Genomic DNA, 15,012 nt, shown 5'->3' on the forward strand with positions numbered 1-15,012 from the left:
CGGTGGGCTTTAACCCAGACCACCGCTCCATTAGATAAATCCCATCCTCCTTGACAGAAGTCAAGAAACAAGCAAACAGGGAAACACAGTTGTCAATGAGCGGGGTCCACCCAACAGGAGATTAACGCCACATGGTTTTCAAGTGAATTGGGGATAAGTAAAAAGAATGCTTGTGCCAGTGTTGGATGTTTACATTTTATTCCTATCCAGTATTTCTTCAAACGAGGGTCTTCCGCATCACTTTGCCTCCATCTGTCTTTCCTGACCTAGAGAGATGGTGTCCTTTCAAAGAAAGGAAAACTGCATTCTTCAGCCCCTGGCAGCTTTGAGCATCGTTGGGTGATCTACAGGACAAGCCAGGATGTCTTCAGGAAGGACAAACCTCTGTGTCTCCTGTCCTTTGGTTTGCTTTCTTTCCTCCTTGCCCCAAAGCAGCCACCTTTCCTAGGGAAGTTCTTACAATCCATTCTAAGCCCTTTCTCCAATCATGAATGCCACAAAACCCAGTCTTTATTCATTTAAAGCACGAAGCTGGCCCTCTTTACAAATACTCTGTTTCTAATAAACCCTTGTTGATATGCATCCATTCAAGAGAATAAAGTGAATACGCTAGAGCTGGTGGTGTGCAAAGATCAGATCTCCAGACCCCATCTGTGTGCACCCAGCACAGCGCTGTATGTACCTTTAAAGCACAAAGACAGAAACAGAGTTCTGCTGTCTGCATTTTTTTTCCTGGAAGGAATCATTAAAAAACTGTAACAGCGTTCACCTTTAAGGACAGAGATGAGGACAGGAAGAAACTTTCACTTTTCATTTCAATGTTTCTGTGCTGCTAGAATTTTCTAACGATGTACATATATTACTTTCATTCTTTTAACAAATCCAAGGGTTATTTGAGTGGTTACATGTCATTTTCTGTTTATTTTATTTTTGGTACTTTATTTTAAAAAATTTATTCTTAAATTAAAAGATAATAAAAGGCAGGTGCTAGTGCAAATTGCCTCTAGAGAGTGATTCTTTCTCAAATTATTCTACCCGACATGGTACTTTGTAACCTTATCATGAGTCCCCAGAACAGATAGACCAACATGCAGGGAGAACAAAAATGCAATCCTTAATGGGCTCTTTTGAAAAGTGTTTCAATGCTGAGTCCTTCCATCAACCATAAAAACGACTCCCCTGCCCTTTGTTAACAGTGAAAAAATAATCATCTCCAGACAGGTGAAGCAACACCAGGGCTGGGCTTCCAGCAGGCCAGTGGTGTCACCGCATGGGAGGGTGCATTTCACAGACAGGACACCGAGGCTTGGCGAAGTCACAGGCCTCCTCCCCACTGAATGGAACAGGGGTTTCACCTAAGCTCGCTGGGACTTTCCAGGGCCCGCAGTCTCCAGGGAGGAGGGAGAGCCCTGCATATCCCTCAGGACGTGACAAAGCGTGCTGGCCCTCTGACCAGATGCTGTCCATCCTCCGTGAACGCGCCCTCAGCGCCGGCGACCCTGGAAGGCCCGCCTCCAGCCACAGCACACGGGGAGCTGCGGGGGACAGACTTGGAAAGTGCCTCCCTTTGCAGGTGGCAGCCTCCATCCTTCCTGGACTGCATTTTCCAGCTCTTCTCACCCCTGATCCCAGTCAGCCCATACACAGAGCACGACATGGCAGAGAAAAAAAGGATGACAGCAATGAGAGCTGGATTCTTCTCATTTCTTCCGAAAAGGTGAGGTGCTTTCTTCCTGGCCCAAGCCAGCCAGTCCTCCGGGCAGCAAGGATGGTTGTGTGAGATGCTGTGGACGACTGAGCACGTCAAGCTCATCTAAATACTTTATTCCTGTTATCATTATGGGCAGCCTCTCTGCAGGAAATGCTGGCATAGAAGGCTGAGGACCCCAGGCTCAAAGTTTGAGCCCCAATCCTGGCTCTCTAATGAGATGGTGTCACCCAGTTTCCATGTCCAAACCCTGTGATCCAAAGCTTGCTGTATGTGGTCCAGAGAAATAAACTAGGTCTCTAACCCTCAATATTCCTGTTTATAAAATGGAACTTTTTGTATAAGCAAGAGACTTTGAAGACCTGGGAAGAAAAGCCTCTATATGAAAAAAAGCAGATACTCTTTTCATTAGTTTTGATGAATACCTCCAGCAGGTACTATTGCAGTGAGATGCAATGAAAATAATTCCCCCACCGGTTCCCTCCAAGCAGACAGCTCCACTTACAAGCAAAACCTTCAATTCGAAAATCTCTGCTCTCAGTTTTAGAAAAGCAAACAGTGGGAGGAAAAACAAAACAAGTGGCCAGAGACTCCTCTGTAGTGAGAAATCCCTAGGTTATTTGGTAGCCTGTGATAGTTTTCTTTAGCTTTAGAATGTTAAAAAATGTTCTGGGAAAGTCCTCCATTGTTCCTCACTGCCTTCTGCCCATTTTTTCCCTCTAAGAATTAACTTCATTTTAGGATGGTTTCTGCATTCTGTCTCTCTACCTCGAGTTTCCAGGGACCATCCCTGAAAATGTTCCTCCCCTCTCATTTTCTCTTCCACCTCAACCTGGGTTACAAAGTGTTAAGGAGTAAACCAATAAAACAAATCCCTCTTTGCAGGATCTTAGTTCCCCCAACCAGGGATCGAACCCGTGCCCCCTGCGTTGGAAGCGTGGAATCTTAACCACTGGCTCGCCAGGGAAGTCCCAGAACAATTCCCTCTCAATAGTGTTTATGCTGGAAACCCAGGGGCTAAGTCATTGAAACATACCTATACAACACTCCAGTCTGGACACAGACTTGCTTACCCTTACAAAGCACACATACAGATGCTTTCCTTTATTCAAAGGTAGCCATGGTTAACAGGTGATGTCAGACTCTCACCAGTGACATTTTTCTGACTAGAGATTGAAGTTTTATGTCCAGGGTCCTGCCACCAGTGCTCCTGAACTTGGGAGCAGTGAACGGAGCTTGTGTCCTGCTCTAGAAGACACTTTCTGGATTTTTCTGACCCCCATCCCTTTGCAAGCCAGAAGCCAGATTGCACCTTTGTACCCGGAAGCAGTTTGTCGTTTAAATTAACAAATGTGCTGACCCCTGAATACCAAAAAACAGTGCTGATGCGTCTACCATATGCCAGATTCTCTCCTGTTGGGTGTGGAGGGGTAGGAGGGGGCACCCCCAGGGCACGCATGGTTTTCTAACTACAGAAAACACAGTGGCCCCAGTGCCCCTACTCCTACCCCAGTCTTCTTTGGGGTGACATCATCTCAGAGGAAGCAAAGAGAAGCCCAGCCACTGGGCACTGAGAAAACATCCAAAGAAGAATATTTCCTGATAATATCCTTGGGGTGGGGGGAGAAGAAGGGACAGTTCACCGAGGTTTTATCTGGGTTCATGGTTATAAAAATATGAAATAAAAACTGTGGCTTCTCCATTTCCCAGGTTGGAGCCCCTCGGTGAGGCCTGGGGCCCCCGGAGGGGTGGAGGCTAAAAAGAGGAGGGCCTGTCGTGGAGACTGGTCTGGTGCTCTCGGCAAGGGGGTGAGGGTCCGGGCAGTGCCAATAAGGAGAGGCAGAGTCGTGACTTGTAAAGGCCAAGGAGAGAAGACGGCGGACCCGGCTGGACCACAGGAAAGGGAGCCCACGTAGACGGGGAGACGGAGGGAGGAAAGGAAGCGAGATAGAGAGGAAAATGAAGAGGGCGAAGGTGGGGAAGGAAAGGAGGCTCAGGAGGAAGGAGGGAAGAAAGGGAGGAAGAAGGGAAGCGAGGCAGAGCGGGAAAGAGGGAGAGAGGGGAAGGGAGAGAAAGGGAGGGAGGGGCGGTGCCAAACAGCCCGGGGAGAAGTAGGAAAAGACGCTGGAGGCCCGCTGGACGAGGGAGGCCACGTCAGAGCAAAGGTCGCGGCGACGAAGATGCAACAGTCTGAAGCCAAAGTTCAGAGAAGCCGAAAACCCCGGCCGATGGAGGAAGCGCGGCTGCCGGGCGCGGGGCCGGGCGAGGCCGGGGCTGATGGGCACTTCGGCCGCGGCGAGTCCTCGGGTCCGCGCCCCACTGCGCCCGCCGCTCCGCCGCCGCCTCCGGGCTCGGGCTTGGGCTCGGCTCACGGACGCGCGGCCCTAGGAGGTCGAGGCCGGGACGGGCAGTCCGTGTAAGCTCCCGAGGCCGTCGGGGGCCTTGCCGCCGGGGCTGGGCGGCTTCCGGTCGGCCACTGTGGGAGGAAGCACACGGCGTGGGGTCACTGCAGGGAGCTGCGCCGAGCGGGAGACCCGGGGACCGCGATACCCGGGAACACGGCCGACAGCGCAGGGTCCCGGGGAGAAGGGGCGGCGCGCGCTCCACATCTCGGGGTTGCAAGGAGGCAGCGAGACCGCGCTCCCCGGAGCCCTCGGCACCCACCCTTCGCGGCCCCGCGGAAGCCTCTCGCCCTCCCAGCCTGGGTCGCGGCTCTCCTCGCAGGGCCCGCCTGCAGACGCCCCGCGCCGCGGGCCCCGCGCCGCTCAGTAAAGCGGGCGCCGGGCGCAGGGAGGCGCTGCAGAGCCAGGCGGCCACGGGCGGGGCGGTGGTCCGATCGCAGACCGGGGAGGGAGCGGGGAGCTGAGATCCGCGCACCCCGCCTCCCGAGCCCCCACCCACGCCAGACCCAGCTGGCGCACCGGCCCAAGAGGCTGCCAGCGCGTCAGGTCACGGTCCTCAAAGCAACTCAGGGCCCGCGATGGGCCGGGGGTAGGGGGGAATCCAGTGGGGGTGGGTCACCAAAATACCCCGCGGGGAGGGCCCAGGGTGGCCAGGATCACCCCCGACGTGGGAGGCGGTCGCGCGTTAGGCGGGCGGCAGACTTCGTTCTGCCCCCGCGGCCCGGGGATCCAGATGCGCTCATCACTGTGGGCACAGCACGTCCTGAGGCCTGTGGGCCTCCGGATTTAGTGACAGTGGACTTGCCATATTAGGCAGCATTCAGCGAGTTGCTCTATTATTTAGGGTTTTGGGAAGGGGCCCAAGTTTTGCTACTGGAAGCCAGAAAATTGACGCCACGATTGTGCAACCCCTGTTTTTCCCTTTCCCGACGCCCGGCCCCTCGGCTTCTCCTGCGCTGGAAAGCACAGGCTTATTTATACCTAAAAGCGCCTATTTTCAACTTTCTTTTCTCCTCCACACGTCCTCCTTTAAAGGGGGAGCTTGGGGGCGCCTCAATTTGGGGTGAGGGGGAGCTCCCGGCTGTTTCCTCCTGCAGCTGCCCTCGCCCCGGCTCTGGCGCACCGCCCCGGGGCCGCGCGGAGCCGGGCCCACACCTCTGCGCCAGGGGCGCGCGCGCGCACATCTGGTTTCGCAGAGGTGGCGAAGGGGTCTGGAGACCTTTCCAGGACCGACCCCTCGCTCTCCCTTGCCTCTCAGCTCTCTTTCCTAAACACAGTTGTGGCCGCTCAGCCGACGAGGTTTTCAGACCTTTTCATTCCACCCAGTACACACACTTGGAGGTGAGGCCCTGTTTAGAAAACAACTCCGGAGTTGGAGGTTTCTCAGCCAAGGGCCGGTTGCCTGAGAGACAAGCGAGAAAATGAACTCGTGAAAAATAAACACCCGGGAGACCAGAGACAGATTTCACTCCGCTCTATGGGGGCGAGCCTGCTGCTGCGTTTGTAGCTCTTCCCCCGCCCCAGTCCCTCCCCATAGGACCCCTCTGCCCCTCCTTTCCCACCTGCAGGAATCTGGGTGACGGAGTGGGTACGTCGCGGGGCCCCCACGAAGGCTCGAGCCGGCGTTAGGCACTCTGCAAGCTTATTTAAACTTAATGGGCAGGAATGGGGACAAGCTTTTTAAAAAATATTGGTACTTCCATTCCAGGGCCACTGGGACCCTGGGGTGGGGCAGGGCGGGGATGGGGGAGATGTCAGCGGAGTCCTGGAAAGGGGTCCCCCAAGGCTGTGTCAAAGGAGACCGAGGTTGGCGGCGGCGGGCTCTCAGGCCAACGCTTGCGCCCTAGTGTTCCTGGCAAAGTTCGCTTTTAGGATCCTTCAAGAACTAATCCGGAGCAGGGGCGACTGGAACAAGCCGCGAGTTATCTCTAACAAATATAAAAGACACATATTCTTTGAGCCTATGCAATATCTTATAAATTTGATTTCCAAATCTTTAGTCTTTCCAAAAGCCGGCTGGGAGGGACCTCAGAGCCGGGAGGTTTTGAGGTTTCTGAAAACACTCTGTAAATACCATTTGTCTTGAGGGAATGCCTGATGGGGTCTGTCACCTGTCTGGAAGGGGAAGGGGAGGGAGATGGTCTTGTCTGGATAGGGGTCGGAATTCCTAGAACACGGGCCCCCCTCCACTTGTAGATGAAGTGGAACTTTCCTATGCTCTCAGGCCTTAAGAATTAAAGTTTCCTTTCACCGTCGGGAAATGTAAATCACACTGTCTTGCCTAAATAATAGGGAACCCAGACTCACAACCCTCTACCAAGATAAAGTTAATAAATTGTAATGAATAATTTGACATCTGAGTAAGCTTATCTTAGGATAATAATGTTCATTCGCACCTGATGTGGAGGACATATTGAAATATATGTATATACATATACAAAATATAATATATATTATTATGTGTATATTGTCCGTGTATGGACTAGGTGATCAGAAGTATTTGTTTTATACTGAGCCGTCGTGATATTAAACTGCCTTCAGTAAAGAAACTGTTTTCTTACTGAAGAAGTTCAATAGACACTATTCCTACTACTCTTATGAACAATTAATGATAGTAAATTGTCTTATGGGATAGGTTTCTTTGAAGATAATTTCTTAAGCAATGATTAGAAAATTAAAGGCAGTGATTCACATTACTTTGCTTTGTAATTTTTCAAAGACCACTTGTGGGTGGGGGCAATCTTTCAATTCCATTTCTCTGCCAATGAGAAGAGTGAAAATCCATAACCCAAGTAGATATGCAATTCTCATTATTTATATGTTCCTGTTCAAACACAAACATTTGTATGCCAGCTGGAGAAATCATTTTCAATGATCGACCTGATTTATTCGATGACCCTTTACTTGGATCTTTAAAGAACTGTCAGGATCAGAACATTGTTATTAATTTAACAATGAATGTAGCTAATTACTGCTGCAGATTTTGGAAATGGGTGGGATGTTTCATAATAGGAAGTGAAAATAATGGTGAAATGGACAGGAATGCCAGTGTCATTCAATGGCTCTGTATTTCTGAAAGGAAAGTATCTTCCAAAGAAAATTAACCACCAGTGAGTACCCCCTGCCCATCAAATTAACTAGAGTTAGCCTAGAACTCAGAACTGTGTGTTTCACCTTTGGATTATTACCTACATTTCATAATTTGTTTCTAAGGTAGCGCTTGAAATACCCTGGGACAGAATGGCTCTGTTAGGAAAGGACCGCATCACTCTGAAGATAGCGAGTCCTTTTTCTAAGTCTTCCTGCTACTTGGGGTCAGCCCAGGGGGAATCGTTTAAATTTGTGGATACACTTTTCTAAATCAAATTAACCTGCTTAGTTAAACGATTAGTCTAATGAGTATAATTTGGTAAATTCCATTTTAATTTCTAATTCAACAGATAACCTCAGGTGTCAAGAAAACGAGTAGGTCCAAGTCCCAGGACAAGGCTCTGAGCAAAACACTTCCCCTAAGGCCCCTTATCTGTCCTTAAAGGGAAAGATCGAAGGAGCTCTGAGTCTCGACTTTTAAAATTCCCTTTACTTAGATTTTCCTGTAAATGAACAAGTGGAATTTTCCTATTATTTAAATTAAATTTAAAGATTGAAGGAGTTCTAAGTCTCAATATTTGTAAATTGATATCCCAGAATTTTCGTGCTCTAAAAAAGTGACAAAAAATTTTTTAACTTTTGTTCCTCCGCTTGACTGTTAATGATGGCATCTTAATCCTCTCTCTCTCTCACTTTCTTTCTGTCTCTCTCTCTTTCATAGATCACGCTATTATGTCTCAATGAAACTACTTGGAAATAAAGTTTTTGCCTGGGTATCACCAAAGAGGAAGCCCCTCCTTTCCTCTGCCTACCCAGTGCCACCTGCCCCCACTTCTGCCTGGGTGGGTATAAGGCAGATCAGCTGCAAAGACCCTTCGGGAATCTGGAACATCCTTGTGCCCCACGCAGCCCCCAGGTTCGTGCTCAGCCACCTTTGCTACTGAGGCCGAGAGGCCCCACCTCCACCCCGGAGTGACTCCTGCCTTTTCCTAGAGGAGTTGAAGTTGCAAATTCCTGGCGCTCAGAACCTAAAAGCAGGCAGGTGGGAAATTGGCAAAGCCAGTCATTCCTTTCACCGTGAGGAAAATGCAGAGTCAAGGGCAGGTGAGCTTTTCCCAAGTTACAGGAAAAACTAGAACCCAAAGGTCAGTGTAAGAAGATGCCCCTCTCACTGTGGACCGTGAATTAAATACCTCAAATCTGTTAGTTAGCTTATCAGAGAGCAGATTTATGGAGGAGGAGGGGAAGAAGAGTCTAGACTTAGAGACACATGATTGAAATGCTGTCTCCTCTCCCAAAGGATGTGTTCAAGAAGATGAATGCAAGGGGAGAACAGGGCCTGCTTGGGAAAAAAAAAAACTCGGACATGGAAGAAAGAGATGGGCAGTGCGTGGAAGGGGTCCAGGCCAGGGCAGGTCCAACCCCACCTGCGGGGTTCAGGTGCCACAGCAGGTCCTCCACAGAAGGTACAGCTCCACAGGCCACAGGAAGGTGCCCCTGGAGGGTGCCTTCTAGACCCTTCTACGGACAGAGAAATGAGACCCAGAGAGGAGGTCTTCTTAATCCATACAAGTTAGGGGACAGTCCTGGGGCCTCTCTCAATCTCTGCCTGCCTTTCTAGGGACACGGTTTATACCTATTAGAAATTAATCTGCTCTGGTTTAAAGTGTAACCCAGAGGAAGAATCTATGCCGGTACCCACTCCAGCCTCTCTGTCTCCTGTCTCTGTCTCTGTCTCTGTCTGTGTCTCTCCTTTGCTCCTTTGCACCCTTCCTAATCCTCCGGCATTCGTCTGAACCCCTCCCGCCGGCCCGCGCCCCTCACCTTCTCGGCTGGGATGCTTGAAGGTCACGGCTGCGGCAAGCTCCCCGCCGTGTACGGTGACGCCGGCCCCGGGGGGCGCCAGCGGGGGCCCCTGCGCCGGCGGCCACGGCGGGCCCGGGGCGAGGTAGCCGCCGGCCGGCGAGCTGTACACACCGTGCTGGTTGGAGGCCGGGTAGGCGCAGGCCGGGAGGAAGCCGCCCACCGCGGGGAGGCCGGAGGCCGACTGCGGGGAGAGAGAGCGACAGACCGTCGGCAGCGGGCAATCCCGCCGGCTTCTCCAGCACCGGCAGTTACCGGGGTGGGGGGTCCCCATTCTCCCTGCTGTCCCCACAATGATTTCCCATGCGAAGTCTGGCCTCTAATTGTCCTGGCAAGGACTGTGGCAAAGCGATGTCCACTCAAATTGTTAGAAATAATAACAAAAGGTGAAGGGGGTCATCATATTCACCGTCCGGGACTTAGAGAAAGGGAGTCAGTCCTCAACCTTTTGTGTTAACGGGGCCCAGGTTTTTTAGCAAAAGTGTCTTGGCAAAAGGCAAGTCAATCCCCTCCTAGGAAAGGAGAGAAATATGCCCGCAGACCAGACATCAACCTTCAGCCCAACTCGCCTCCCCTGGGGGTGGAGGGGGCCTCTTCCCTTTCTCCCTACTCCCCTCCCTCTCCCTCTCCCCTGATTAAGGACACCTCCTTCCCCGCGCTCAGTTACCTGCGTGTATTTAATGTCTGCCTCCAAGGCAGGTTTCTCGAGCCCGTTCACGGCTGGGCTGGCGGGGAAGGCCGTGCGGTTCACGCCGGCCCAGTCTTCCATCTTCGGGGAGTAGGCGGCGCCTTCGCTCCCCCCCAGGGCCCCTGCGGGGACACAGGAGGATTAGAAGAGGTATCTGAGTCCGCGCTGGGCACACGGGCAGCCCGCCGGCCCGGACATCTAAACGCGTTCCTACAAGCGCCCAGCCCGGATCCGAAGGCACGACCCAGGCTCCTCTGAACACCCGGCAGCAGATGCTCAGGGCAGCGGGGACCCCAGATTTCGCTGTTGCTCCCAGCGGGGCAGAGAGAGGGTGCTGGGGACCTGCCCCTCGCTCCTCCCAGGTCTCCACCCGCTTCCCACGAAACAGGAAGTTTCTGACAGGGAGAGGCTGACGGCCAGATCTGGGCACCCTCCGCCCAGGCGGCTTTTCCACTTTGCAGAGACGGTGCCCCAAAAGGTCCAAGTTCAAATCCACAGCAGGCTCAAGAGAACTATACGGGCTTCTCAATGTCTCAATAAGCGTCTGGAGGGCTGGAAGCCGTTTCTACTCACAACTCCCTCCAGAGACATCCCGGGCCTCCAGAAAGAGGCATCAACCCAGCCACCCGTGAGCGTCCCCGGCACAGGTCTGCTCCTCGCACACGTGTGTGTGCAGAAAACCGAGAGAAAGCTCCAGATCTGAGCTCAGGCATGGAGAGGTCACCTCCCCGCTAGCTCCCCACCGGACGCTCCATGGGAAGCTTTGGCCCAAGCCTGCGGCCCAGGCTGGGTTTGAGCCACAAGGAGAAATGAAGCCTGTGCACGGCCTGGAGGCGCGGCCCACAGCCGCTGGAGCTAAGCCTTCAGTTTCTCTCTGGACGCCCCTCCTGTCTCTTGGGCTACGGTGAATTTTGCCTCTTATGCTCCTGCTGAGTCTGCGCACCTAAGAACACGCCACTCTCTGGCCGGCTGCTGGGGGCAGGGGACAGTGCAAAGAGACTACGGACCTGGTCCCGGCCCCCACCCATTCTTCCGAGCCCCTCACCCAAACTGCCCCTAACCTTCCCCCCTCTCCCCGTCCCCTCCCTCCACACCCAGAGATTGCAAGCAAAGGGCAAATCCGTGGGAGCTTTCACCCTGAGGATGGCTGCAGCCTGCAGGCGCCTGTCACCCGCCAGGCCACGGGGCCTGCTGGAGATTCAGGCCACACAGCAAGACCGGCCAGCCAGACCCTTCGCCTTTTACTCAAAGAGCCTTTTTTGGGGAATGGTGAGGGATCCCGAAAGATCGGGATCTTAAGAAAGGGTCGCAGAATTGACTTTGCGGTTTGTTTGGCTTAGATCTGGCGATAGGGGTTTGCATACTTTTTGCAAGAATGAAAAAGCGCAATTTCAAGCCTCCGAATTTGTGGTCGGTGATTGCTCTTCTATTTGGGAAATATTTTCCATATTTGTCATAAAAAGTTCAAGATGTCCGAGGACTCCCACAGAAGGCCCAGGACCCTCAGTCTCCCTGGCCAACCCGGAGCCCTCCCCTGAGCCAAAACCGGTTGGAGGAGGCCCGCGAGAGTGACCCCTCACCCGCATGCCTCCCCCCGCTCCACTTCTGCCCCTTCCAGGAAGGCTACAGAAGGCTGGCGCCACTGACCTGTTTGCTCCATAAACGTCCGGATGCCCAGGATATTGCTGACCGAGTGAGCCGAGGGCCATGAACGGGGGATGCTGACGTGGCCCGCTGTGCCCGGGACCCCGTGGTGGCTGCCCATCTTGGCACCCGTGGGCGACACGGGGCTGGGGTAGGGATACTGGTAGATGTGGTTATAGGGCAGCGCCGGCTGCGGCGGCGGCTGCTTGCTCGCCTCGTACGGGCCGGGCTGCGCCAGGCTGCCAATCTTATTGCGCAGGATGCGGCTGATGGAACTCACAGAGGGCACGTTGTACTTGTCGCAGACGCCGTCGGCTAGCAGCCGGTCGCGGATCTCCCAGGCAAAGATGCCGGGGTCGCCCTGCTTGTAGTCCCGGATGTGCTTGACCACGTTGGGGGTAGTGACGCGGGGTTTGCTGCCCCCAATGGCCCCGGGCAGGATGGAGCCCGTCTCGTTGTAGCGCGCCAGGATCTTGCTCACGCAGCCGTGGGATACGCGAAGCTGCCGGCTGATGTCACAGGGTCGGATGCCCAGCTGCGCCAGCTCCACGATGCGCAGGCGGATGGCGTTGGGCAGGGGGCGGCCGTTGACGAACACGCCGCCCAGCTGGTTCACCTCGCCGTACGTCTGCTCTGCGGACGCGCCCGACGAGAGTGAGGGGAGGGGAAAGAACACCGGCGGGTTAGCCGAGGGTGGCCGCGCAGGGACAGGGGCTGCACCCGGGGCACCTCCGAAGGTGACCGGCGGGTCCTCGGAATCCGAGCAAACGGACCCAGTCCGGTCCCGGGAGTTGGCACCCGCGCAGGGACCACGGCGGGGGGAGCCGCGCACTTCAGCCCTCCGTGCCCTTTCGCGACTTCCGACGCGTCTACTTGGGACATCCCCTCCCGCGACACGCCGAGCGCCCCCCACCCACGCCCGGGGCTGGGGGCGTGCGGAGAACGCGGCCAGTCTGGGACCCGGGACCTGGTCTCCCAGGGACCGCGGGCGCGAGGGAAGGGAGGCGCCGGGACACCCCCCGCCTCGTCCGCCCGCCCCTTACCCATGGCGCGCGGGCCGGCCGGCTGCCTGGCGCCGAGGCGGCCGGGGCTGGGCCCGGCGCGGTCCGGGAGAGCTGGGGCGCCGCCGCCGCGGGAGAGGCATAGAGGGAGGGCGCGCGCGAGCCGAGAGCCGCGGCGGCCGGGCCGCGGGCTGGAAGAGCGCCGTGAGCCGCTGCCGAGCGCGCCACCGCCCGCCGCCGCCGCCGCCCGCTCCCAGGACACTCTCCACGCCCGCGACCCCAGGCCTAGGGTGAACTTCATCCGATTAGGAGAAATTCGTCTGACCGGGAGGCTGCGGAGTGCGGGGATCAATTTGACGTGTCCTCCACGTCAATCTAGGCAGTCACGCCGGAGACGCGCGAGTTGGCAGCTCATTGGTTCCCGTCACTGCGCCCCGACGCCCCCCTCCCCGCGCTGAAACTCTACCCCCTCCTTCTGTGCTCCCCCCTCAGCCCTCCTTCGGAACCCAGCCCCCTACACACACACACACACACACACACACACACACACACACAGTCCTAACCCCAGCCGGGCCTGGGACCTTCCACTTGCTCCGCTTCCCTCGAAGCCCCTCACCCCTCGGGTTTTGAGAATGATGGGTTAGTCATTTCAAATTGATGAGTACTTATTAGTACTAGTACTAGTTTGGGTTTTAGTTGTATCACTAACCTCCGCTGCCATTACTACTAAGATATCCGAGGATTAAAGTCGATTACGGCACGGTGGTCAGTGTGGGGCTGCCTCTCCCGTCCCTCTCCCTGGGCAGGGTCAGGGGAAGAGCGGTGTCAGCGCCCCAACTCCGGGCGGGCGGGCAGCGTGCTGGTGTCGCAGTGAGAGCCCAGGGTAATGCAGGGTGCCTGGCCAGCCGGATCCAAAGTGTTTGCGATGGAGTGACTCCAGAGTGCCCCACTTCTGGCTGACACCCCAATTTCGCTCTCAGAAGATCTTTACAATGTTTAACAGCTACCCACTCCTTGGGATAGTAGTGTGATTTCAGTGATGTGAGGGGGGCACATTCTAGATTCTGTCTCCCTGTGGACAGGCCCACCCACTTGAACTCATTTCTCTCAGAGAGGTGACCCAGGACTCAGGTCAGAAAGGGATTCTGACCTGCTGCTCCCAGAACAGGGACCCCACACTGTCCAGACCCCAGGGGCATCCTGGTGGCCTGCCAGAGGTCAAACGCTATAGCTCCTGCTCTAGGTCGTTCCAGTTCCTTGTCTTCCAAGCTGGAAGCCTGCATCTGTCCATGCTGGGGGGGGGGGGCGTGGCCTCATCTTTCACCCAGCACCTGTGGCTTCCAAGGGGTCTTTGTTAAACCTCTGAATGGTCCTTTCCCCTTCCTGTAAGTGGGGTTTGCACAGCCCTGAACTCTTTGGACTTAGCATTAACCATCAACACTTTTCTCTACTTCTATCCTGCATCAACATCGAGTTGTAGATTTCCCAGCCTGTGTCACTAACTGTGGTAGTCCCAAAGGGAGCCTTGAGGCGGGGTTCAGGAGAAAGCAGGAAAAGGGAGAAAGCTCCTGGTTTTGACAGGAGAAGACTGGGCCCTGGGAGTTCTGAGCTTGGGGCCAGTAATTGCCAAGGGCATTTAGCTGAATGCGTAGGAGCAGAAAGGGGTGCCTTGGAGGGAGCCTAGGAAAAGCCCTGGTTCCTGGGATTCCTGTATGCTCCCAGCTCTCCTCAGAAGGAAGGAAGTGTCCCCCGCCACCATCTCCCCAAAAGTCCAAGCGCTTGGGGGCTGGCAGAAAGCGGCACGCAGCTCCTGGACGGTGATGCTGCTGGAAACACAGACAGACCCACCAACGCAGCAGGGAGTAGTGGAGACCAAGTCCCTGACTCCTTTCCCTCCTCTGCTCTCGGGAGGGAGTGCACAGGCCCCGGCAGATAATTCCAAGAATTATCCTTGGAAAAAGAAAAACCGGGTTCAAAAGAAGTGAGGACTCTCCCTTCCTGCAGCACAGAAAACATAGTGCAGACTCGGGCTCCAGGGACTTCAGGGAGGCCACAGGGACCGGTAGAGGTTAGTCAGTACACTGGCGAGAGTTGGGGGTGGGACTCTTTGGAAGATAAGGCCCGTCCACGACCGTGCAGCGTCGGGTTTCAGAGAGGGGAAAAGGTGGTTTGGATTAAGGTGGGCAAAGCCAGGAACTCTGCAAAGGCCCCAAGCAGAGCACTGAGTGCCCGATGGACGTGGGGCCCTCCGAGGCTGCGGGCAGTGGGATACGCCCTGCTCAGTTCTCTCCAGGTGGTTTGCAACCTGTTAGCCCCTGATCTAGACTTTCGTTGTCTGAATTTCAAGTCGGGCGCCGGAGACCAAAAAGTTTTATTCCGGGAAACGCAGCGTCCATAACCCGGTGCGCCCTCAAAATAAGGTGAAGCAGCTGAAGCCGTTTCTACCCCCCCGCCCACCCCGTAGGCGCGCTCGGAGAAGAACAAATAGAGCTGGGGTGTCTGGGTGAGAGGTGGTTCGCCCCAATCTCCCTGTCAGGGGAGCATCACCCCACCTATGCCAGTAAACCGCGGGGCGCGGGCAAGGAGGTGAGCCCAGGTCCCAGGACGGCATCTTCT

General features: G+C 55.0%; 1 protein-coding gene across 1 annotated transcript; it reads right to left on the reverse strand.

Annotated features, from left to right (window-relative positions):
* Nucleotides 1-2,336: 2,336 nt before the first annotated feature.
* Nucleotides 2,337-12,697, reverse strand: PAX1 (paired box 1). Its single transcript, XM_060123255.1, has 5 exons — nucleotides 12,439-12,697; nucleotides 11,399-12,028; nucleotides 9,731-9,873; nucleotides 9,025-9,247; nucleotides 2,337-4,184 (listed from the first exon to the last, which is right to left on the reverse strand). Exons 1-5 carry the CDS (start codon nucleotides 12,695-12,697, stop codon nucleotides 4,093-4,095), a joined length of 1,347 nt encoding a protein of 448 aa, XP_059979238.1. The 3' UTR covers nucleotides 2,337-4,092.
* Between the last annotated feature and the right edge of the window lie 2,315 nt (nucleotides 12,698-15,012).

The sequence above is a fragment of the Lagenorhynchus albirostris genome, chromosome 15 (assembly GCF_949774975.1).
Source record: "Lagenorhynchus albirostris chromosome 15, mLagAlb1.1, whole genome shotgun sequence".
Classification (NCBI taxonomy): domain Eukaryota; kingdom Metazoa; phylum Chordata; class Mammalia; order Artiodactyla; family Delphinidae; genus Lagenorhynchus; species Lagenorhynchus albirostris.

Excerpts from the sequence above, each read along its gene's own strand:
- PAX1 (XM_060123255.1), bottom strand. The coding sequence starts at position 12,697 with ATGAAGTTCACCCTAGGCCTGGGGTCGCGGGCGTGGAGAGTGTCCTGG. Across the intron at positions 9,874-11,398 it reads GACGTTTATGGAGCAAACAG|GGGCCCTGGGGGGGAGCGAA; the intron begins GTCAGTGGCGCC and ends GTGTCCCCGCAG. Across the intron at positions 9,248-9,730 it reads CAGACATTAAATACACGCAG|TCGGCCTCCGGCCTCCCCGC; the intron begins GTAACTGAGCGC and ends CTCTCCCCGCAG.